Source organism: Panthera uncia, chromosome X (assembly GCF_023721935.1).
Source record: "Panthera uncia isolate 11264 chromosome X, Puncia_PCG_1.0, whole genome shotgun sequence".
NCBI classification, from domain to species: domain Eukaryota; kingdom Metazoa; phylum Chordata; class Mammalia; order Carnivora; family Felidae; genus Panthera; species Panthera uncia.
The window spans coordinates 77,664,536-77,690,716 of record NC_064817.1 but is presented as its reverse complement, the minus strand read 5'-3'; the positions used below and the strand labels follow the sequence as shown (position 1 = coordinate 77,690,716).

At 39.4% G+C, this 26,181-nt stretch overlaps 1 protein-coding gene and 1 non-coding gene across 3 annotated transcripts; both read right to left on the bottom strand.

The window, feature by feature from the left end:
• Nucleotides 1–2,380: 2,380 nt before the first annotated feature.
• On the bottom strand, nt 2,381–26,174 carry CSTF2 (cleavage stimulation factor subunit 2). Of its 2 annotated transcripts, XM_049644043.1 has the most exons (15): nt 26,043–26,174; nt 25,112–25,190; nt 24,429–24,598; nt 23,572–23,708; nt 22,978–23,097; nt 22,731–22,868; nt 20,428–20,551; nt 16,009–16,071; nt 13,620–13,679; nt 12,829–12,970; nt 11,627–11,802; nt 10,768–11,060; nt 7,280–7,390; nt 5,143–5,268; nt 2,381–2,591 (listed from the first exon to the last, which is right to left on the bottom strand). In XM_049644043.1, the coding sequence occupies exons 1-14, from the start codon at nt 26,098–26,100 to the stop codon at nt 5,146–5,148; spliced, it is 1,794 nt and encodes a 597-aa protein (XP_049500000.1). In that variant the 5' UTR covers nt 26,101–26,174; the 3' UTR covers nt 2,381–2,591; nt 5,143–5,145. The 2 variants fall into 2 exon arrangements, with proteins under 2 accessions (XP_049500000.1, XP_049500001.1); XM_049644044.1 differs by lacking the exon at nt 13,620–13,679.
• TRNAR-UCG (transfer RNA arginine (anticodon UCG)) lies at nt 8,646–8,730 on the bottom strand. The gene has a single exon. It is a non-coding gene; the product is annotated as a tRNA-Arg (tRNA).
• Nucleotides 26,175–26,181: the final 7 nt, after the last annotated feature.

The following is a 26,181-nucleotide window of genomic DNA, read 5'->3' as shown; positions in this document are numbered from 1 at the left end:
GCTTTGTTTTTGCTTGTGAAATGATTTTCCTCTTAATCTTTCATTACTTTATCTCTTAATGAATGACTCTTTCATTACTTTAGGCTCTCCATTGGGGAAAGAAAATCTTGTAACTATGCTAATTGCAATTGAAATTATATTTTAATTTAAAGCTGTATTGTCATTAGCTTGCATTGTTCTGTTGGAAATAACTGCAAAAACTTGAACTCCATTTTAGGGTGACTTAACCGGGGCTCTTTATTACCATTTTTATTAAGGGGGGTGGTTTAGCAACATTTAGTTTAAAAAAAAATAATTTAGAAGTTTGATACCATGTTTTGGCTCTTCCCTATTTATTAAGGAATCATTCACCTAATGACATAAGCAAAATGTCTTTTCTCCTATCAGAATGCTTTTTATTTCTGCCATCCACCCAGCTCTGGGATGTTAGTAGTCACAGTGAATCAGTAGAAGCGAAGACTGGGGCCCTTAAAAGAGGCCCACACTTCATTACCCTAAAAGACAATTCAACTCAGATTTGTAAGAATGTTCCTACTAAATCAGCATTATAGCACCTATTTCTCTACTATTAAGTGTCCAAAAATGAATAAATGGTCATTTCTAAGTACCCAGAAAATTTTATGACTTAAAGGATAAGATCCGTTTTCAGTAGTCTGAACAAAATAAAGGCTATCATGGGCTCATGATAGCTAATTGTGTTTCATTTATTAATTGGACATCAGGAAAAACTAGTAATGGGTATTTCCATACCCATTGAATTGAGTGGGATACCCCTACTATTGACTTCCTGGATTTCAGCTATCTAAATTAAACTTAGTAATGATTTAGGAAAATGCACAATGGAACCTTGGTGATGTGGTTCCTCTTAGACAACTGCTGACCATATGATAATTTGATCTCCATTGACTTTGATTTGGAGTCTTAGTGTTCCTTGAAACTTATGAGTCCCTAATGAGAAAGGCTTCACTCTTGATTTCAATGTCTAAATATATTGACTCTTCAAGATATGATTGCTGCTAAAATCAACACAATAAGGCCTAGAATATTCATGGAAGTAGGCAGAAAAGGTAATGATAATAATCCTATGTATAATCAACATCCAAGCCCAAATTGGGGATGAGCAGGATACCTAGAAATCTCCTTAGCTGTTTTGAGCAAGTTTTTTCTTCCTAAGTTGTAATATGAAATATTTTATTCAGCAAACTTTTGTTGTAGTAAATGTTTACACATCAGAGTAGAAAATCCCTTAATTTCAGTGTCTCTCATAAAGTTGATTATCATTGCATTCTTTTGCTTGACGTGTAAGCAATATGCTATTACATTCTCTAAGCCTATGGCAGGCTTTTAATTCACTTAACCATAATCCTAACCCAGGGGGTAGGATTCTGAGAATATAAATAGGCTAAAAGAGTAGTTCCAGTGGAACTTTACTAATTATTAAGGCATCTCTTAACCTCTTGAGGTTGGCCTGATGGAGAGAAATCATGTTCCTCCTTAATGCCACTATGAGAGAGAGAATGCTAGGCTGGAAGAGCCATAGGTTAGAACTAGTGGCACTAATTATGGTCACGTCTATCTGCAAGGAAGCAGGCAGGGGCAGGCCTAATGGGCAATCTGAATACTTATGCTCTACATTTGGTCCTCTTAAAATAAATGAGAAGAATGTAAAAGTTTCAGGGTTTTCTATGTTTTAATTTCCCAGAATAAGTTTGGTTATAGAGGAAGACTGTAGGTTAGTGATTATCTAGAAGGTAGAATGAATGTATTTTGTTCATGTGATTTCTATTTAGTTTTTATTTCATCTTGAACATGTGAAAAATTAGTGGCTTTTTTAACTTTCAAGGTTGACTACTGAGACTGAAGAGTTTTAGGACAGGTAAATGTCAACAGTCTCTTGTGTTGCTGACACACTTGAACCAGTGCCAATACAACATTTTGTCTTAATTCTGAACTATGCATGTGAATAAACCTGCTATTAAACAAAAGTACATTCTGATAATTGGATTTTTCTACACTAAATACACTGCTCTGCTAGGCTCTTTCTTTGTTGTCCTTCTGGCCATTTTATAGCTCTAAGCATGGGCTATTTTCTCCCAGTAAACTCAGAAGTTCTAGCAAGTTCTCAAAGGGCAAATTGCATTATTTCTGCTGGAAGCAAACAAAGCAAAAACTAAGTTCTAGAAAACACTGCTTCTGAGAAATTCTCGAATATCATCAAGAAGAATAAGTGGTTAACTTAAAGGAAAAACAGAGCTATGGCAATATAACATTAAAGTACAATACTGCGGTAAGGGTTGAAAACACATCTAAGGTTTCACCCTTGGTGTACAGCTTTTTAAAAGCAAAAAGGTCGTGTGTATCAATCTGCAGTATACTAAAATTGTGTTCAAAGTTTATTTCAAGTCACATAAAATATACAAACTAAGACAATAGAATGAACTGATTTTGTTCTGAGAGAAGGTGATGGGAATCCTCCACCTGGCACCAATTTGAGTCATTCAAGGGTTAGGATGCAGAAGTCATCTATTTGCAACATTTCAACAAAGTTATGGAATTAATTTCCAGATTTGTTGCCAGGTATTTTTGAAAACCTGTAAGAAAAAGTTGGGAGAAAGCCATTAGAAATGGAGAAAAAGTTCTCTTCCCCAAACATCAGGAAAAAAAATTTTAAAGTAAGGAAGGGAGGGAGGCTATGCAAAAAGGCAAATCACCAGGGACAGATTCCTAAGGTGTCTACCTCCAGGATCCCCAAAGTAATCACCCGACAGCAGGGTTTCTCAACCTCAGCAATATTGACATTTGGAGACAGGTAAGTCTTTGTTATGGGGTGGGGGGAGGTCCTGTGGTTATAGGATGTTCAGAAGCATCTCTGGTCTCTACCTACTGAATGCCAGTAGTACACTATCCCCTAAAGTTCTGACAACCAAGAATGTCTCCAGACATTTCCAAATTTCCTATATGGAGCAAAACTGCCTCTGGATGAGAACCACTGATCACACACAAATAATATGTCTAAAAAATAGTGAAAACTGAGTAAGGTCTGTACTCAACAGAAATGTACCAATGTCAATTTCTTAGTTTTGTATTACAAACCAAAAAGGCACTGCACAACAGCTTCTCAAGATGTTATCCTTGGGGGAAGTTTAAGGATGGGTACACGAGGCTCTTTGTACTATTCTTCCAACCTTCTGTGAATTTATATTAATTATTTCAAAATAGAAACAAACAAAAACCCTTGCCCTGTGGTTTGTGTGCATGGCTTGGGAATAGCTTATGAGCAAGAATACATAATGAAAGAACTTTCAGAAATATTTCTACCTCTATTATCCAAAAAGAGTAATTTCTCCATGTTGTGGGGCATGCCTTCTCTGACATAAATAAATTAGAAAAAGTAAAAGAGAGGAATAGTTTTTAATCTATTACTCTAAATATAATAGCCTATTCTTTTACTAAAAAAATGCCTCAGGGGGCGCCTGGGTGGCTCGGTCGGTTGAGCGTCCGACTTCGGCTCAGGTCATGATCTCACGGTCTGTGGGTTCGAGCCCCGCATCGGGCTCTGTGCTGACAGCTCAGAGTCTGGAGCCTGCTTCCGATTCTGTGTCTCCCTCTCTCTCTGCCCCTCCCCCGTTCATGCTCTGTCTCTCTCTGTTTCAAAAATAAATAAAAAAACGTTAAAAAAAATTAAAAAAAAAATGCCTCAGGTATCTGGACTAAAAAGTTAAAGTCTAGCTAGCCATCCATCTAGGACAGCTTCTCATTACACTTTAGTCATTTAAAGTCTAAATACAGGGGCGCCTGGGTGGCTCAGTTGGTTAAAGCGTCCGACTTCGGCTCAGGTCATGATCTCATGGTTTGTGAGTTCGAGCCCCACGTCAGGCTCTGTGCTGACAGCTCAGGGCCTGGAGACTGCTTCAGATTCTGTGTCTCCCTCTCTCTCTCCGCCTTTCCCCTGCTCACACTCTATCTCTCAAAACTAAATATTAAAAAAAAATTTAAAGCCTAAATACAGATATGACGCATGTTTCTGGTTTGGATGTTTTAATGACATTACAAATATGGATTAAAACACAACATATTTAGTAAAGACTGCTAAATGGTGTAAATGAGTTCGCTATTATATTATAATATTTTTTAACATTTATTTATTTTTGAGAGACAGAGCATGAGCGGGGGAGGGGCAGAGAGAGAGAGAAGGAGACACAGAATCTGAAGCAGGCTGTAGGCTCTGAGCAACCTGTCAGCACACAGCCTGACGCGGGGCTCGAACCCACAAACTGTGAAATCATGACCTGAGCCCAAGTCAGATGCTCAACCGACTGACCCACCCAGGCGCCCCTCACTGTTATAATATGTGGATGGGAATTATAATACAGATGGGGTAGAAAGTAGAAATTCACGATGTGATATTCCAGCCGATATTGGGACAATGTGAATTTTAAACTGTTTTTAGAAAATAATTATTTACAAAATACAAGGTGTTGGGGAAAAAGGGTTTTAAAAGTAACTCAAATACATAGAATCAGGTTAGGTCACGTGATTATGATCCCTTTTACATGACTGATAAGCAAGAAAAATAAAGGGCAGAGGTGTACCGCAGCCTCTAAAATGTAAAGGGACTGATGGTGATGGTGCTCTATCAGTTTAACCTCAACACAGTCAATATTAAATAAATACTGGAAACTAAAATATTTATACATCTTATTGAAATGCTTTGCATTTTCTCCATTTTGATGGAGAATATGTGGAATAAAATAACACAACTGATTCTGGAAGGATACCCACCAAACTATATTTAGAGGTTGCTCGGGGAATGAGATTGAGGAAGCAGAGCTTCCTACCCTGACCTTTCTACATTTCTGTGTTTGATTAACTTTGTAAAAGTGATCACATGTTACTTCTGCCATTAGGAAAGAAAGGTTAAAAAAAAGCTTACAACCAACTCAACAACTGAACAAATACCGTGCTGCCTTCTGCTATCTTCATAGGAACTGATCTAATCTAATGAAGGGTAAAGAGTGTAGCCAAGAGGACTGCAGTCCTCGGACAGTCTTGAGATCAGGAGAGTGTTGTTGGTTAAGGTTGAAAGCATCTAATACCCCAAATGCACAAGGAGCTTGTCCAACTTAGGTTAAGTTGGCTTACCTTTCAAGGTGCTCCAGTGGATTTCTGTATTTGTTCCTTTAAGATCAGGATACTCTGCCTCTGCTCAGGAGGCAGCATGGCGATCTGGTCGGCAGTCAGTTGAAGAACCTGCATGATCAAAGCAGCCTGTGAAGAGGAAAAAAAAAAAAAGGGAGTGAGTTTTCATGATGGCAGCCATAAAAACAACACCAGCTTCTGTCTAAAAAGGAAGGATATTTCACGCCTAGAATACTGTACACAAAAAACACCCAAACCAAGTTAAAAACCCAGCTGGTGAGAAAAGGCACAATGAAAAGCTCAAGTACAATAATACCTAAGATTAGAAGACTCGAATCAGACACCTGCATGAACCCAAAGTTCTTGCAGACTAACACGTTATCTGTGAGCCTTGGGAAGTCTTTAGTTTTTTATCCCATTTTGAAAGTCTCTCTTTTTTACAAGTTTTAGTCTTTCCATCAGACATGAGCTCCCCACAATGGTCAAATATAGAAACAGAAAGACATACTCATGGGGGATTTGCTATTGTTTTTAGGGATAAAATACAAAGAGGTGGGGAAAAAAGAGACTTGGATTTTCAGGTCAAGCTGGCCTACAAAAAAAAAAAAAAAACAAAAACAGTTATGGCAGATGAGTCTGATATGTAAGATAAGCTGCCATTTGAGTCTGAAATGTAAGATAAGCCACCATTTATATACATCCACTAAAGAATTTTAAGATCAGGCCCATAGGGGCACCTGGGTGGCTCAGTCAGATGGGCGTCTGACTTTGGCTCAGGTCATGATCCTGCAGTTTGTGGGTTTGAGCCCTGTGTGGGGCTCTGTGCTGACAGCTCAGCCTGAAGCATGCTTCGGATTCTGCGTCTTCCGCTCTCTTTGTCCCTCCCTGCTCATGCTCTCTCTCAGGAATAAAACAAAACATTAAAAAAGAAAAGATATTTAAGACCAGGCTGATAAATTTTCAGATAGCAAGATCATAAAAAAAGTTATAGGAGTAAACCATTGCTTCCAAAGGAACTCCAGAGACCCAGGACATTCACATAGTAATTGAAAAGCAGAATCCTGGGGCACCTGGGTGGCTTAGTCAGTTGAGCGTCCAACTTCGGCTCAGGTAATGATCTCACAGTTTGTGGGTTCGAGCCCCGTGTCAGGCTCTGTGCTGACAGCTTGTCAGGCTCTGTGCTGACAGCTCAGAGCCTGGAGCCTGCTTTGGATTCTGTGTTTCCCTCTTTCTCTGCCCCTCCCCTATTCATGCTCACTTGCTCTCAAAACTAAATAAACATTAAAAAAAATTATGGGAATGCAAACTGGTGCAGCCACTCAGGTAAACAGTATGGAGGTTCCTCAAAAAATTAAAAATAGAACTACCCTACAACCCAGCAATTGCACTACTAGGTATATATCCAAGGGATGGATACAGGTATGCTGTTTCAAAGGGGCACATGCACCCCAATGTTTATAGAAGCACTATCAACAATAGCCAAAGTATGGAAAAAGCCCAAATGTCCATCGATGGATGAATGGATAAAGAAGATGTGGTATATATACAACAATGGAGTATTACTTGGCATTCAAAAAGAATGAAATCTTGCCATTTGCAACTACGTGGATGGAACTAGAGGGTAGTATGCTAAACGAAATTAGAGAAAGACAAATATATGACTTCACTCATTTGAGGACTTTAAGATGCAAAACAGATGAACATTAGGGAAGGGAAGCAAAAATAATATGAAAAACAGGGAAGGGGACAAAACATAAGAGAATCTTAAATATGGAGAACAAACAAGGATTAAGGAACCTACTCCTGAAACCATTGTTGCACTATATGCTAACTAACTTGGATGTAAATTAAAAAAAAAAAATTTAGGGGCACCTGGGTGGCTCAGTTGGTTAAGTGTCCAACTTCGGCCCAGGTCATGATATCGCAGTTCTTCAGTTCAAGCCCCGCATTGGTCTCTGTGCTGACGGCTCAGAGCCTGCAGCCTGCTTTGGATTCTGTGTCTCCCTCTCTCTCTGTCCCTCCCCCGCTTGTTCTCTCTTGCTCTCCCCCTCTCTCTCTCCCAAAAATAAATAAAAATTAAAAAAGAAAAAAGAAAAGCAGAATCCAAGAGAAGTGTGCCGCTGGAGGCAGTGTTGCTTACCTTCTCATGGTCCTGTGGGGTGACCTGGTTCTGGCCAGGACTAAAGCCCCCAGGCTGACCTCCACCCTGAATGTTTGCTCCTTGCATGCCTGCTCCCTGCATAACTGGGACCTATATGCATAAAGAGAGATGAGGAGAGATGTTTCAGAACTTCTCATATAGGTATTCAGGATCCAATAATAATGTGAAAAACATGATCTGATTATGGATATGAGTAAAAAAACAAAAAAAGCAAATTAATGATTCTGAAGATCATTTCCTACTGTTAGCAATGGCAGAAGGCAGGGTTTAGCCAGAGATCAACTAGCAACTTAGACACATTTGCTTACAACAGCTCAGCATCATCAACAAATATAACACTGAACAATCAGATACCATCAAATCAAGCAAAATCCAGCTGCATAAGCACAGAGAAAACTGAGAGCATCCTAGAAACTAGTGCTCAGTGGAAACAGAAATGAAAGCCAGCAGATTCTAGAAATAATGTACGCTGGTTCACTGGGGAAGCTACATTCACAGGGATACCGCCTACCTCTAGTTCAATCAGACATAGGCAGTTTGTTCCAAAGGGCCCTATCCCACAAGTAAGGGCAGAGACGATCATAATGGCAGAGGCAGAAAGGAGATGGGAAGGCCTCTGGGGAAAAGACTGTTATTAGCCCAACATTTGCTTTTTATAACTTCCCAGAGAGAATATGCAGCAGATACTTTCTGCTAAATTACAGACCAAGAAATATCACTGACGCAAGTTAAAAGAACAAAATGCAGTTATATCACTTATTTAAGATCTTCGGTGACTTCAATCTTTGGGAAGACTACCATACCCCAAGGAAAAGGCCTCAGAGCACCTAGAATCACTGTTTAAGTTCCCTCTGCTATTATGTTCACACTCAGGCATTCACCCAGAGTTGAGGTACTCTTATTAAACACAAATTGTTAACTTGTTACCTGCTTCTCCAGAAAATTAGAAGCATCAAAACTCAAAAAGAAATGTGATAAACCGTTAGGAGCAGATACCAGGACAGCAATGTGAAGAGCCAGGTGACAAACTGACAGTGGAGGAGACCAGAAACCAAACAGGAGGTAACTGTGTTTTCTGTTACAGCATATAAAGTAATGGGTACATGTAATGATGACCTTGAGTAATCAAAAAATGGTGAAAATTGTTTTTCCTATCTTGTTTAAGAAGGGAAGGAAGCATAATACACTTCATTATCACTTTCTGTTCTTCTTGAAAAACATTTTTTTTAATGCTTATTTATTTTTCGAGAGAGATTGACAGAGTGTGAGCAGGGGAGGGGCAGACAGAGAGGGGCAGAGAATCTGAAGCAGGCTTGAGGCTCGAGGCTCCAAGCCATCAGCACAGAGCCCGACATGGGGCTCGAACCCACGAACCGTGAGATCATGACCTGAGCCGAAGTCAGACGCTCAACCAACTGAGCCACCCAGGCGCCCCTATCACTTTCTGTTATCAATACTGAATCCAGAGACCAGTCTGAACTTTAATGTTGTGCTACAGATCTGAAATATCTGTGAGGATAACATTTTTTACATTTTAGTCAGTACTAATTTGAAGTATTATAACATGACCTAACCATTCAATAATGGCCAGTTCAAGTTTCCAGGAGTGCCTGTTCGAGGCAGATAAGTCACAATATAGGTGACTACACAACCAGGTTTGCCTAAGATAGTCCTAGTTTATGCTTTTGCCCTAGGCACAAGGACAGTGAAAGAAAGGAAAAATATATACATTTTTTTTTAACAATGCATATTTTCTAACAGTCTTCTTTGTTAGAAAGATATAACAAAAATTGAACAAAAGCAATTATCTGTAGGAGGTGGGGGTCACAAGGGAGATGGATACAGTGGACAAAGCAAGGTTCTCACTGTATATCTTTTATGTATGAATGAACATACTACTTTAAACAATTTAAAAAAAGGTTTGAAGATAAAATTTGTTTGTTTTCCCCTCAGATCTAATAGGCTTTATACAATCTACTAATTAAAATTATATAAACCTAACACTACAGAGTAATGAGTTCAAGCGCTAGCAGAGATGAAAGAGCAAGACTTTCTCCAGAAACAGTCTTCCAACCATTATTTTCAATGAAAATATTGACAGAATTATATAAGCACATCATGTAATTGTTGTCAGTTTTCCCAGCTAGGATGCAAGCTCCAAGGGGGCAGGAACTTTGTTTTGTTCACACTGCTATATCCCCAGTACCTAAAGCTGTCTCTGCTACACAGGAGGTGCTCAATAAATATTTGTTGAATGACTGAATAAATGCATAAAAACCATTTTTGTTATGAGGCTACTGACCATAGAGGGCAGAATAAACAACAAGGCCCACACACACACATTTTTTAAAAAGCATAACTTGAAAGAAAAAAATAGAGAACGGTTTTATTTCACACATACCAGAAAACGACATATTCGTATTTCCTATTAAAGAGGGGGAGGCAGACATACAGACATGTATGTCTACACACATACATAACATGCAGATAACAGGACAGAGTGGTACAGTGGAAAAAAATAGTGGGTTCTATTCCTTACTCTGTTACTTTTTAGTTGTGTGAATTTGGACAAGTAACCTGAATTCTTGGATCTCAATTTCCAAATCTATAAAACAAGAGAAATGGATGGCTGACATGTTCAATTCCAGCTGACTCTCTCCCCCTACCTCTTTCTCTCTCTCTCTCTCTCTCTCTCTCTCACACACACACACACACACACGAGAGCAAGACACATAAACATATGGAAGAGGGAAGAGAGCCAGAAGTACATAGAGGAAGGAGGAAGACAAATGGAGAAAGGAAGACAGAGGGGCTAGAGGGAGATGAAGGTGCTAGCACCTAAAAACTCAGGGAAGCTACATGTATACCACCATCTCCCCACAACCAACTGTGTTGAGAAGGGAGGAGATGACAACACATAGACAATCATAGATCACCACATACACAGAGCTGGAAAGAGCCAAACAAGAAGAGATAAGAATTCAGTTCCACAGGTTTTAAGGTAAGCATTAGTAAATTGCCTCTGATACTCCACTGTTCACTTAGGCTGTTTGATGAAAGTAAATTAAAATAGGTTTCTGCAAAACTAAGATTACCTGAATTGATTACCTATAGCTGTTCATATGCTCTAATGCAGTTCTTATGGTTGTACATTAGAATCATTTGGAGGAGATTTTTCAAATTATCCATGCCTAGATTCTAGTGAGACACACTCTGTCTCCTAAATTTGCAGGGACTCTGGTCTGAATGGAAGAGCTCCTTAAATTGTGGGACAAGGTTGCCACAATCCTGGTGCCTAGCAAATAACCACCTTAAGGGACACAGAAACTAAAAGAAGGGAGATTCTAATCTTCCCGTTTTAACAAACTGAGAAATAGCCTAAATCAGAAAGCAGTAACAGGCTTAATTATCAATTCCTGAATAGATTAAGATTTCACATAGAAGTAAGAAGTGAGTGTTGCACATACCTGTCTGGATCCCTGGGGGCCAACTGCCCCCATGTTAATTGGACTGGGACCTTGGATTCCACTAGGTATAGGACCTCTAGGACCAGGGACTGGGCCCCTTGTATCCATACTTCTGGCTTCTATCCCTCTGACTTCCATTGCACGGGCCTCCATCGCACGGGCCTCCATCGCACGGGCCTCCATCGCTCGGGCTTCCATAGCACGGGCCTCCAATCCTCTGGCATCTAATCCTCTAGCCTCCATGGCTCGTGCCTCCATTCCTCGTGCATCTATGCCTCGGGGATCTCTTCCGCCTATAAAGAAAGTTGTAAGAAAAACTACTGTGTAGCTACTTATCCTTACTGCAAAAAAACCCAACAATCAAAGAAGAAATCTATTCCTCTAGTCACATCTCCCCCACAACTATATCTGACCCTTGAACAGTGTGAGGACTAAAGCACTCCCCTAAAACTTAACTACTAATAGCCTACTGTTGACTGGAAGCCTTACCAAAAACATAAACTGTTGATTGACACATATTTTGTATATTATGTGTATTATGTTCTGCATTCTTGCAATAAAGTAAGCTAGAGAAAAGAAAATGTTATTAATTAAATCTTAAGGAAACTAGCACTGTACTATATTTACCAAAAAAAAAAAAAAATCATGTATAAGTGGACCTGTGCAGTTCAAACGTGTTGTTCAAGTGCACATGATACTACGTTCTCCTTCCCAATTTCGCAGATTTGCAGATTAACCTTAAAAATGTTTTTCAACCCCACTGCCCTACCTTCTTTATACCAGCTTAGGGCCTAAGATAGCTGGGTTTATTATCAGCCCGCAACTACCAGTCAGCCTTGTGATGTGGTCTCCCCCTTACCTCTGCCATCCAACGGTGGACCCCTCTGATCTAGCATGGGTCCTCTTGGCTCCGCCATTAGAGGTCTGGGCTCAGCTAATGGCCCTCCCCTCATTTCATGTGGGGGTGGGCCACGGCTGTCATGACCAGGGACATGGTGCATGGGTGGACCCTGATGAGGTGGTCCCAGATAACCTCTAGAGATGGAGGAAAATGTTATATTTTAAAACAGAACAAAACAACAACCAAAACTATTAACCAGAAGATCAGTAAGTAAAAAATCAAAGAACTGATGCAAACATCAGTCTACGAATTCTAAGAGAATTAACACCAAACAGGTCAAAAAAAGCGCTAGTGAGATGTAAATCCACGCATTCTAGAATTTCACATTTGGTCAGGGTGCTCATAATTGAGGAGGTAAGATATCCACTGTACAGAATGAGTATGTAGTACAGTGCTTAAAAACATGGGTTACTGTATGGGTTCAAATCCAGGCTTTATCACACATTAGTTGTGTGATCTTGGGCACATTTACTTAACCTCTCTATAGCTTCGTTTCTTCCTCTGTAAAATATGACTGGTATATTAGTATCAATCTCACAGGGTGGTTGTGTAGACTTAATGAGATGATCTAAGTAAAGTACTCACAGCAGAGTCAGAGGCATAATCCCCATTAGCATCAATCATCGTTCTTATTATCATTACTGCTATTATTAATACCATTACTACCATTATGCAAAAGAAGTTTTTCCTGTTCAGATACATATGCCAGAATTTCTAATTTGTAAAGATGCAGTAGCCATGGTTCATTCAAAATGACATACTCAACTATATGGTTCTGTCCAAGGAGAAGTGCTTAGTCTTGGACAGTGGCTATGAATACTTATCTATCTTCTGAGGTAGACAAATAGGTACCACTGGTACAGAAAGACTATGTTCTCAAACCAAGGGAAAATTCTGATTCCTCGTCTTTTCCTTCTTTTTAAAAATGTTTTTAATGTTTATTTATTTTTGAGAGAGAGAGAGCTCAAGTGTGGGAGGGGCCTAGAGAGAGGGAGACACAGAATCCAAAGCAGGCTCCAGGCTCTGAGCTGTCAGCACAGAGCCAGATGAGGGGCTCGAACTCATGAGCCATGAAATCATTACCTGAGCCGAAGTCAGACACTTAACCGACTGAGCCACCCAGATGCCCCATCCAATCTTTTCCTTCTGTTAGTGCTTACCTAGGCTCTACCTCTCCAGTTACAGAAAGTAAAGTGCCTCCACGTGGATCATTTGGAGCATCTCCTAGTAGACCTCGAGGAGTTGGGACGTTGGCAGGCAAGGGACCACGCTGCATAGCTGCTCTGGGGTCCTGCATTGGCACTGACAGGAAAGCAAACAGGGAGTTACTGTTGTGAAGGACACATAAGGAAAACAAGAAATGACTCTATATAACCACTGACAACATAATTCAGACACCTGAGAGTGGGTGAAACCTCACCACAGCAGACTCCTCTTGCAGCTCAAGAACAGAAGCAGGGTGTAGGCAGAATCTGTGCCATGTCAGAGGTATGGATGGAATTATATAAAGAGCAAAGTGGGAAGCAACCTGCCAAGGACTAGCACTGCAACCTGAAGAAATTTATGCTCCTGGTTCTCCTTATAATCAATCTTAGTTCAAGGACCAGAGTCACAAAAGAGAGGTAGGGTCTTGGCATTATGTGAACACTGCCATGGCTCTGCAAGAACCTGCTGTCTCCTTACAGACTGCTATTCCATCCAAGCCTCCTGACACCAGTAGGGAGGGAGTACAGCCTCGGACAGATGCCCATATCATCCATGTTCTCTGCCCTGTGTGAAGAGGTCAATCTTAGGCTTGTGGCCCCAACAGGAAAAAAATTTAAAAACAAAAACCCAAAACACTACCCTTTTGGGTTCCGAACGTGAGGATGACTGCCAAGCAGCCCTTGTCCTCTCAACGTCCCACCCTGAACACCACAAACAAAAGGAAACCCGCAGATACAATGGGTACCTTGAACTCGCTCAATTGATGCAGGCCCGGCGGGTCCCACGGGCGAGTGCTGTAGGGTTCCTAGGTGAGCAGTAAGTTCAAAAGGAGAAAGAGCAGACACTTGAAACAGTTTGTGCATGTGCACACACACAGAGAAACATACACATACAGACACTGGAGATTTATACACGTAAGTTACAAAGCCAAGGAGCCTGCCCCAGGCTACAAAATGTTCCTGAACTATATTAGCTTCTTTGGGATCTGAAATTGTTCCGCTGTGATAAGATTGCCTCCTAAGTTGAAACCTGTCAGCCAATGATTTTACTCAGCCACTTTCGATTTTCGCCTCTGCTACAAGTCCACCTAAATCTCCTTACATCACTACAAAAAAAAAAAAGGAAACAAAATAAAAAAAAGGATGGTTCTGAACTTCTAGTTAGGCAAAGAACATAAACATACATTCATAAGCAAAACATGAAAGAAACTGTACTGAACCTAGAAGGCAAGATTTAGTCTGAAGAGGCCCATAACACAAGTTGGACAGTACTATTTTTGCCATATTTTTAAGCACAAAAATTTCCATGGGAAATGCAGTGAGTGAGCTTTAGACAAAGAAAGACAATATTGCCCCTCAAGAAACACTCTGCCACTTCAAGTCTCTAGTAATAATGAAACATGACAACAGCAAACAAAGACTAATGAGATGACAAGGGTGCTAATACTACACAAAGGTGGCGGAAGGCAAGAAGTATCTTTTTAAACATGTCGCTGTCTCCTTTTACCATTACAAATGCGTATAAGAAGCATGGATTCCAGGAAAAGAAAAACTGGGTACAAACGGAAAGATTCTTGCTTCCTCTGCTAAGTACTGAAGACAAACTATAAAAGAAAACTCATCTCACTTTATCTCTTCAAGAAGACACACCTATCTACCTTCAAAATCCAAGTCATTTCCCTTTGCTAACTTTTGACCAGAAAGGTGAAGACAACTATAGCAGGAAAGATGTCTTGTGGAAGTATGCATTAAACACCTAAAGCGTGACTGATTGATTGATGGCTTGGGAAGAAGAATATGACTGCAACCCCAATTTCTCCCTAATGCAAAAATATTCTGGGATACACATACGATCTGCTGATAGTGGCCGAGAGGGAGGGGCACAAAGCACGAAAGCACAGGCTGCTTTAGGTAAGACATTTGGTCAAGAGCTTGGTCCCACTGTCAACTATCTGACAAGATTATTAGTTCTGTCACTTCAACAACCAACCCTAGTGGACAAACTATAGACAAGAAGTAAAGTACTTAGGCCTCTATGTTAATATTTTGCTTTTAAAAAATGAGTTTTTCTTATAGGCCATATGCTAGGAAGTAACTTAAACTTCTCTGTGCCGTCCAAAGCAGTTCTTTCTCATCAAATGACAAAATGAGTAAGAACAAAAAGCACTGAAGGCACTCTTGAGATAGAGTACAGATTTTTTTTTTTTTTCAGAGACTTCAGAGACTTGCTCTGCCACTTACTGGCTGGAAGAGATGAGTGGCCCGAGTCCTGTCCACATTACTCAGATAGCAGTATTTACTTACTTACTACCTACCAAATAGGTAACTTTAAAACTCTGAGCCTCCACCTGTTTACCTGAAAACTGAGGTGCTGCCACCTAACTCACACAGTTGTCTATGAAAATTAAGGTGCCTTGCCCACAGTATGCACTCAGTTTTATCATTCATTCCTTCTGTTTTCTCACTGTCTCCTCCTAATGTTTTCAACCAAACTACATTTTCTTTTTCTTCAAACTCCAGTAACAGAGGGAAATAACGTGGAGATTTTGGAGTGGCTCTGCTGTGGTGTCTAGTGTTACTGCCACAGTACAACATGCTCTTCTTATCAAGTAAGCTTTAGACCTCTGACCTCCTCCCAGTTTTCTCTGCAGTTTAAATTTAGGCTTCTTCATGCCCAGTCATGTGTTACATACTTATTACTAAAATTCCTTACTCAGTCAACAGATAGCCACAGAGTGACAGAGAATATGTCAGTAGAATCATTAGACTATTAGGAAAAAGTGATAAATAGAAACAAAGGATCCATTTGATTTATCATCAATTCTTATACAGCTGGGCTCTGAGTCACTAGATGGAAAATCTAGACTGGTGCTGTATATTCTGCAATGATGGAAATATTCTATATCTGCACTATCCAGTATAGTATCCACTAGCAACATGTGGCCATTGAGTACTTGGAATGTGGCTAGTGTGAATGAGGAACTGGATTTTAAGTTTTACCTAATTTCAATTTAATTTTAATTAACTTAACATTCAAATAGCCATATATCATTAGTGGCTGCCATAGTAAGATAGTGCAGATGTAGAATATTTCCAAGTCCAATCCACATTAATCAGATATTAATATTTATTTACCTTGTCCCCGCTCAATGGATACTGGTCCACTTCCTGGCATTCCAACCTGGGCTTGCATTCCTCCTAGAAGATAAAGGGAAGCAAAGAAAAACACAAATTATGACAGTGGAGAAAAAATTAGGACGGTGGCTGAGTTAACAAATGTTCTCTTTTGGCCTCAGAGGCAGAAAACTACTCAGGAACATCATAACTATCCTGAAACAATACAGGTATACAGAAGATAGAGTTTGTTAGTAAACTCTAGGCTTCAGTGACAAAAGACCAAGTTAAATGACAATACTTAATCTCACTGGTTACCAAAACCTTGGCAGAAGTTGTTACATAGGAGAAAAACGGCACTTATCCACATAACTCCTCTCATAGGAGGCAATACTGTTCCCAGGGTATTTTGTAAATGTGTGGGTTTTAGTTGTGAAAAGATTTAGAGGGCATGGCTGGCATTTAATGAAAAGCCAACAGGGATACTAGATGCCCTGCAATGTCTGAGATAGTCCTCCAGAATCCAGAATCATCTTGTCTTGCAAAACTCTCAAATGCCTTGGTGAACATTAACATAAATGAAAACCTGCTTATGGTCATCTGAATTAGAACCTAAGTCTGTTGTATTTGTAAACAAAAAGTTCTTTTCCCTACTTATGTATGTACACAGATGTACTGAATTTTCCAGAAATACAATTACTGAGTTAATTATGGGTACTGCATTTTTTGTTTTGTTAAGAATTTTACCTAGAGTTTTCACCACTTGAGAAAAATCACATCACTAACATCAATAGTCTCTTTGGTATTTGTGTTGCCAAAACAACATACCTGTATTTGTCTACATTTGTAGCTTTTACTTCATGGTATAGGTGCAAGCATCTGACTGCTATCTTTTGGTTTCTTGTGTAGTCATGCCTGAACACTTGTGTATTAAAAATATTTTTTATTATAGGTTAATTTCTTTTTGCTTCTCCTTTATATTGTAGTTAGGACATTATTTTCTTGGAAATCATGTTAAGTAGGTTATAAGTGTGCATTTCATTTCAGGATAGTAAAAAGTCACTGCAAAGTATCTGTTATGAAAAGAGGCCACAGGGTCTAACAGGATTGAGAACCACTTAGTTCTACCCTAACCAGTTGGGATATGAGGATTGCTACACAAAGAATAATTATGCATCACAAGTCCTTATCTTGCCCTTTCCATATAGCAGTAATTCTTTTTTCCTTAAAGCAACAATATATTCTGTGAGCGGGGAGAAAAGACAAGCTTTACTGTTTGCAGTTCATTAATACTTAACTAAAATATCAAAAATACATAATATTCTCTTACTCCATTTAACATGCCAGGAACCAAAGAGCCATTAATTAAGAACCTGAACCTGGGATAGCCCTATATCTCTACTGGAACAAAGTAACTGTGATTTTGAACAAGTGATTTAAATTTTTTTTTTTTTACGCTTTTTTTTATTTATTTTTGAGACAGAGAGAGACAGAGCATGAATGGGGGAGGGGCAGAGAGAGAGGGAGACACAGATTCGGAAGCAGGCTCCAGGCTCTGAGCCATCAGCCCAGAGCCCGATGCTGGGCTCGAACTCATGGACCGTGAGATCGTGACCTGAGCTGAAGTCGGCCGCTTAACCGACTGAGCCACCCAGGCGCCCCTTGAACAAGTGATTTAATACAATTAGCATATGCCCAGGACTCCTCACCTGCAAAGTGAATGAGTTGGTCTAAACCAGTGGTTCTCAGAATGTGGTCCCCAGACCAGAAGTGTCAGTATCACCAAGGAATTATTAGAACTGCAAATTCCAGGGCCCTAACTCAGACTTGCTGAATTAGAATGTCTCAGTGTGGGAAGCAGCATCTAAGTTTTAATAAGCTAATTAGGTAATTCTAATGTACATTAAAGTTTGAGAACAGGTCTAAATGATTTCAAAGGTCTTTTCTAATCAAAACATTCTAGGATTTATTCAGACCACTCAGTAAAACAATACAAAGATTTAGGATCTAAGAAAAGCAGTGGCAGAAGGACTTCTGGGCCTAATTTTTCATATTATACACTATCACATGATGACACTTTTATTTGTATGGGCTAGCTTCCCAGAAGTGGAATTGGTGGGTCAAAGTGTACATGAATTTTAAATGTGAGACTAGTTTCTTAAAAGGCTGAAAAACTTCACATTTCCGCTACCAATTAATTTATGATACCACTTTCCCCACCAATAGTGTCGTCTATCTTTGAAATCTTGTTATTTAATTTCCAATTCTATGACTATAAATGGATTTGTTTTTGTTGCCATTTGGATTTGCTCTTCTTTGAAGTGCCTACTCATTTTCTTTGCCTACTTTTCTACTAGGTTGTTCCCTCTTCTCAACAATTGTCAAAGAGCTTTGTAGAGGGTATTTTAAAAGTCCTAGTGATGTTTTAAAAACTTCAGGAATATAAGTGCTACAAACTCACAAAACATACCATCGAAAATATTATTTTCCTAATTTTTTAAAACCAGCACTTAGAGCTCTTTTACTCTTTAATAACACAGACATTTAAAGATACTCATTTTAAGTACTGCCTTCACTATTTCCCACACTTTTTTGTATAAAGTACACAATTTTTGTTGTCTTTTGGATAATTTACAAATTTCCTTTTTATGTTCTCTTTAATTCAAGGATACCTAATGTATGTTCCTTAATTTCCCAAGTAAAGGTTATTTTTCAGTCACCTTTTAGTTATTTCTAATTTTATTGGCTTATTTTTTAAAAAAATTAATGTTTATTAATTTTTGAGCAAGTGAGCAAGCAAGAGAAAGAGACAAAGTGCCAGTGGAGAAGGAGGAGAGAGAGAGGGAGACACAGAATCTGAAGCAGGCTCCAGGCTCTGAGCTGTCAGCACAGAGCCCGACGTGGGGCCCAAACTTGTGAACTGTGAGATCATGACCCGAGCTGAAGTCGGACACTTAACTAACTAAGCCACCCAGGCGCCCCTAATTTTATTGGCTTATAATAAGAGAATGTGGCCTGTAAAATCTCTACTTTTTAAACTTTTAATTTTATGGCCAACTACATAGTCACTTTTTTTTTTTTTTTTTTACTGTTCCATGGTCATTTGGGGGGAAAAGTATATTCTTTAGTCAAATCTCAATAATAAATTGCGCTTATTGGTTCTGCTACTTTATTCCTCAATGTCTTCACTTATTTTTGGTCCATTAGTACAAAGGTACTCAAAGTGTGGTCCACAGACAATGCTGATCCACACACTATATTAACAATTCATGATAATGTCAAATGCAGAAATGGAGGTCACAGAAACTTTTACAGCAACTTGACACTGTTGTGACATCCAAGTGCACTTGTCTCCCTGCACAGGGTATAGTCCACTTTGGGTGTTTTTCAACTTACATTATGAGCTGCATATATCATGGGTTGCATACTTGTCATGTGTAGTAGGACCACATCACAATTTGTAATATTTTTAAGTTAGGTACCCATAACTCAAAAATGTATAAAATACAGAATTCATTTTTTTCACTGAAAGATATTTTAACTGCATAGATAAATGGAAATCATGAGTTTGCTGAAATTTCTTTTAAAATCCCTTCCTCTATTCCTTGTCAACTTAGCTCTGTAGACCAGGTTCTCTACAATACAGAACAATTTTGATTCAATTATCCTCTAGTAGTAATGCTGTAGTCAATCTAACCTAGATTAGATAAATTAACAAGAAGCAATTTCGTTGCATAAAAAACTTTAATATTGATACACGTCATGTGTTCATACAGGAGTTTCATATAGGGAATCGCTATTTCACTCATAACTTTTTTAGTTATGAGTGTTGAATGAGAAAAAACTACAAGAATAGCAACACTCTTAATTTCTATATACACACTTTCAATGAAAAGATACAGCTTCAAAATGTTTTTTCTTTTTGTAGTTTTGTCTGATTACATTTAATAAAGTGCAATTTTATACTTGTTAAATATAATAATAAGTACAATTATTTTGTGTCTTTTTATGTGCCATTTAACCCAAATCTCTGGCTTTCAGTGGGAAAATTGAGTCCCTTCACATTTAGTAGAATTAACTTCTATACAAGATTTTATTCCTTCCTCCTTACTCTATGTTTATTATTACTTACTTTACAATGTTGTTCCCGTACCTTCTATTTGTTGGCTTGGTCTAGTTCCCATTCATTCCATTTGGAAGTTTGGAAGTTTTACTGGATTTTCCCATTTTGTAGTCCTTTTCCTTGTTCTCTTAATCAGACATAGAAGATCTATATATAAGATATCAACTATTTCCTACACCTAGGATATATTTCCTAGCTGCATATTAATTTTGTATCAAGATCTCTTTAGCATGTAATAATGTGGCTACAACATACCAATTGCTACAACAAAACTTTAGCAAAATACCAAAATGGTGAAGACTCTAAATGAAACATACCTCCAGGAGCTAAGGAACCAGGGCCAGGTCCTGTTACAGTTGCTGGTATTTGCCCTGGTGCTGGAACTCCAGCCTGCATAGAAGCTTGCATCAGAGGAGGTGCACCGTTGACATGCATTCCACCCTGATCAAAAGAAAAAACAGAGTATGTACATGCCTCTGGACACACACATGATGAGCCTGGTTATACAGAACACAATTAAGATGGACCACACTCTAAAAGCAGAGACTGGGTGTCTGGGTGGCTCAGTCAGTTAAGCTTCTTTTTTTTTTTTTTTTTCAACGTTTTTTATTTTTTATTTTTGGGACAGAGAGAGACAGAGCATGAACGGGGGAGGGGCAGAGAGAGAGGGAGACACAGAATCGGAAGCAGGCTCCAGGCTCCGAGCCATCAGCCCAGAGCCTGATGCGGGGCTCGAACTCACGGACTGCGAGATCGTGACCTGGCTGAAGTCGGACACTTAACCGACTGCGCCACCCAGGCGCCCCTAAGCTTCTAACTCTTGATTTCAACTTAGGTCATGATCTCATGATTCGTGAGCTCAAGCTCCATCTCAGGCTCCATGCTGACAGTGCAGAGCCTGCTTGGGATAGTCTCTCTCTCTCCCCCTCCCCCACTCACATGCATACACTCTCTCTCCAAAAAAATAAATAAACTTTATTAAAAATATAAAAGTAGAGACTGACAAGTCTGATATGTGTTGTGAGGCCACATGTAGCACCCATGGTTGACTTCAAGTTGTTTATCTCCCCCAATGTGATAGGTAAAAAATGATAGATTATTGCAATTTCTGTTCACATTTGTCTTATTTTGAGGTTGAACATTTTTGTTACGAAAAAGTCCAGATATATAAATTATATACAAAATAAAATAAACGTACAGTTTAGGAAATAAATAATATATATGTTTGAAATCTGCTGTATGGTCTTTCCCAACTGCATATTGTATCCTTTTTTTTAAGCTTATTTATCTTGAGAGAGTGTGAGCGGGGGGGGGGGGAGAGAGAGAGAGAAAGAGAGAGAGAGAGAGAGAGAGAGACAGAATCTCAAGCACAGTGAGCATGGAGAGAGATAATCCCAATCCACACTGAGCATGGAGCCCACTGCATGACTCAATCCCATGACCTCATATGAGATCATTACCTGAACCAAAATCAAGAGTCGGAGGCTTAACTGACTGAGCCACCCAGGTGCCTCCCTATATCCCCTTCTTAAGACAACCACTTAAGAATTTTTACAGATGTTTTGAAATCATATATAAATCATTACAAACTAAACATACATACTAAACACATTTCAGCATATTTTTGGGATATATGCAAACACATATATCCCATATTTTGAGAAGGCTTCTACATCCACTTATTTTCACTTTTAGAATGTTTGGGTTATCTGTGTTGATAGCATTGTATCCTAGTTCATCTTACCTGCTTAGATGGAATTATGTTTTTGAAAGTCATTCATGGGGACACAGTGGATAAATATACATTTTTCCCATTCTCCCCCTGATGTACATTTAGGATGTTTCAATTTTTCACTATTATATTGTGACAATAAACATTCTCGAACATGATTAAGTAATCAGCCTATTGTCCATCATGAGTGTGGCAAATACTTTCCCCAATTTGTCATTTGTCTTTGGTGTTTATTTTCAAAATTTTTTAATGTTTATTTATTCTTGAGAGAGAGAGAGAGCAGGGGAGGGGCAGAGAGAGGGAGACCCAGAATTCGAAGCAGGCTCCAGGTCCTGAGCTGTCAGTACAGAGCCTGACACGGGGCTCAAATTCACAAACCATGAGATCATGACTTGAGCAGAATTCAGATGCTTAGTCTACTGAGCCACCCAGGCGTCCCTATTTCTTTTTCTTTATACAGAAAATTTTCAGCTTTCCAATGTATTTATTTCTTATGGCTTCAAAGTTTTGTGTCATGGTTGGAAAGCAAGCATTACACTTTCATTGGTAAGGAGATAATAAGAGTGCCAACCTGATACAATTGCTATAAGTACTAAATGAGACCTATGTAGAATAACAAACTGTTAACCACAGTACCATGCATGCACGTAAACAAAAGATTAGCTTCTATAAAAGGGCACACAGAAAGGACCTTTTTGTTTTACAAACTTGGCACTGAATCTATATTCATTCAGAGGCCACATACCCTGCAAACTGAAAATTGCTATCATGTCTGGAAATTGAAATTATCATCTTCAACTCCTGACTATTCTTCTTTCAATATATCTTCCTAAAATGAAAATGGCATTCTAAAACAGGTAAAAGTAATATTAAGAGGTAAAGCCCTACCAAAGACTGGGCCTGAGGGGCCTGAGGATTCTGCTGGCTCATTGACACAGAGGATCCTGAGCCAGGGCCGGCACTGTGGACTGGCTGAGGGTTGCCTGCAATCAGTGTTGGGATATTTGTCTGACGATGCAGAATTTTCTAAAAAACGAAAAGACAAATCTATGAGCTGTTTAACAAAGCAATCAAGTAGTTCCGACCCCACTCAAAGTTTATTGTGGCATTTCCATAAAAAACAAGCAGCACTCACCAGGGCAATCTCTGGATCCACAATTCTCATCACTACCTGTGCTTGTAGCAAAGCATAAGCCAGTTGAGGGTTCTGAAGCAACATGTTCCGTGCTTCCTGAGGACTATTCTGGACACAGAGCTGAGAAGATAAACAGATTCATCATTAGGTTCAATACTTATTACTTAGAAATTAATAGTAATTTAGAGCCATTCTCATCTGAGAAATGTAATATTCAAGAAGCTTTTTAAGCTATCATTGGTTTTTGCATAGCACACAAAATTTTGGTCATGACAGGCAAGAGAAGAAAGAGGCATTTCAAATACCATAATACCACCATTTAGGAAAAAAGTCACATTTGAGTATCTGCATCTGATATCTATGGGCCACAAAAAGCCAGACTGTATAGTTGTGTTCGTGTACAAAAATGGAAAGCTCCTTGCACAAAATGTAAAATATGCTATGGATATATGGCATATCAAAGGTGCAAGAAATGGTGATTAACAGGCACACCTTATATTTGAGCTCAGGAAGTCATTTCCATTAACTTTATCAATTAACTCCTTGAAAATTTGCTGTGATTTGATTTGTTCTTAACCTAATGCCTCCTCCCACCTTCATTTGTTTCATCAGCTCAAACATCTGCTCTGGTGGAAGACTGGCAACTGCTTTGCTAATGGACTCAGGGGCATCCTCAGGACTGATGGTCTCTCCATAAGGTGACTCAATGACAGGGGCACCAGTGCCAAGGCCTGATCAGGAAGAAAGTACAAAAAGTTAAGGAGGCAAAATTAAGAGCTAAATCATTTCAAGTATCTACTTTCCAGGGCTACTTCCCTTCCAGGACCCGTTGATAACTGTAAATTCTCTGGAACCGAGAAATAAGTGATTTGCAAGTCTCATATTTCTGTAGAGGAAAGTGACAGAGTGTATTTTCTGCTCTTAGAGGAAAGCTGGGACTAAGATCACGTAGGTGGACAATGTTAACCTAAATTAGGGATGGGGCATATCAATTTCTTTTGACAACTCATTTCAGAAGCAAAACAATAGATAAAGATGCTAATTTTCAGAAGCAAAATAATAAAGATACCAATTTCAAAATGTAATTCCTCATCTGTTACTTCATGAAAAAAGCCGAGAGAATGCCTTAGTAATCCCACTAATTACAGATCTGACAAACAGTTACAGCAGTGGCAAACTAATGACCCAGTTTTTAGTGCAACTAATGGCTTAGTGAGCCCGAATTCATCTTTAAGTAGAAATCAACTGCTTGGCAACTAGAGGGAGTTCTAAAGTCAACTGTACTTTGTTTCTCAAAGAAATACACTTACTTAATGCAGGCGCCTTAAGTGGGTCAAGTAAAAAAGCTACATGGCTAACCATTTCACTAGATGCTAAAACATGTCATAAATGGAAAATCTTCAATACATCTTTACTAACTCATGTTGCATACAAATAAGGTTTATACTCACTCTTCAGCTCTTCTTTGTTCTTTTCACTGGCAGCATTGTCCACACGAAGTGCTCTTCCACTGAATTCACGCCCATTCAGGTTTCGCATGGCACTAAGTGCCGTCTCCTGGTCTTGGTATTCACAGAAGCCATAACCCTTTGGCTTTCCTGTCTCCCTATCATATACCAACCTGGAAGAGCAGAACCAAGTATCAGACACAAATGTTACACACATATAGGTTTCCTGCTAACGTTGCCATGTTCTAATTTGGTCCACTGTAAGACAAGTAACTTTATCACTCTGACCGCCCCACTGAAATATTTTTTTTAATGCTTATTTTTGAGAGAGTGTGCAGGACAGGGGCAGAGAGAGAGGGAGACAGAGGATCCAAGGCGGACTCTGTGCTGACAGCAGACAGCCTGATGTGGGGCTTGAACTGAAACCGTGAAATCATGACCTGAGCCGAAGTCACACTTAACTGACTGAGCCACCCAGATGCCCCTCACTGAAATATTTTTTAAATGAAAAAAAAGTATCTTTTAGTAAAAATAAATGTGGATTGTATGGTATATGAATCATACCTGAATAAAGCTGTTACAAAAAAACAGAAGAATGTGAAAAGTCACCAGTAAAAACCTTGCCATTATTGCTAATGGCCAAATTTGTGATTTTAAAGACCCTAAGTAGTCAAAGGGGATCTCACCTGAAACTAACAACGGGTCCAACCTCAGAAAAGATGTCCTTTAACTGCTCTTCAGTAGCCTCATATGGAATATTCCCCACTACGAAGAAAATAGACAACATATGAAAACTTTTGAGTTTGTAACCCATTTCTCTGGTGAGAAAGTAAACCAGTATCTAGTTATATCATTGAAAATATAACTACTTCAAAATTGTGTTCCTACAATCCCAGTTCCATGGTACTTCAGATAAGATTTCAATTTTGTCTGCTGACTTTAATTACAAAACAAATAAACCACTAAAGGTACATAATAAAAGGTATAGGCACTCCTTAGTAGCAGTTCGTAGACTTATCTGACAAGTGTTATGATTTTCCTTAACTTTGGTGAAAAACTCTGGCATTGGTATTTACCTGAAAATCTGCGAATCTTATCAATAAGAACTAAAAATACCAATGTATTTGGTATTTTAAAAATTCATTCACAATTCACCCTAAGAAGCCAGGTGGCCGCTATCGGTATCTAACTAGATAATGTTACGGTAAAACGCAGAGGAAAGTCCTTATGGACGGCGGCAAGTGAACACAAGGATCTATACACTCAGCATATAATCTGAATTCTGAGAAAGGGGGTGAGAAGTAGTACGGGACAGTTGCCATGCGCCCTCAATTGCAGGCAATGATTGAAGCTCGTGAAAGGACAAACGCATAGAAGCTGAACGCTAGTTTAACTTTCTCAGCTACATCTTAGAAAGGCTGTGAGACCTCAGGGGAAAGGGGCATCACTTTGCCCGCGAGTCCACCAGGTTGGCCGCCCCACAGGATAGGCAGGTAGAGCTGCAAGCCCAACCCATAACCAGCTCCTGTGGCAATTCATGAGGTGCACGGGGAATTCCTCGTAGCCCCTGTCTCTTTCTGCCCCTCCCTGATGCTTGGCTCCACGAATTCCTCTCACCGAACACCGAACGCAGAGAACGATCCACCGCAGGGTCTCTCACAGTCAAACCCGCCATCGCTCTCTTCCGGCCGCTTCCGGTGCGCCAGAGCACACTTCCGTACGGCGCGTGAGATCTGCGCTAAACACGCGTCTGTAA

Excerpts from the sequence above, each read along its gene's own strand:
- CSTF2 (XM_049644043.1), bottom strand. The coding sequence starts at position 26,100 with ATGGCGGGTTTGACTGTGAGAGACCCTGCGGTGGATCGTTCTCTGCGT. Across the intron at positions 23,709-24,428 it reads GAACAAAGAAGAGCTGAAGA|GCCTTGGCACTGGTGCCCCT; the intron begins GTGAGTATAAAC and ends CTTCCTGATCAG. Across the intron at positions 7,391-10,767 it reads GCCCCCAGGGATCCAGACAG|GTCCCAGTTATGCAGGGAGC; the intron begins GTATGTGCAACA and ends TTATGCATATAG.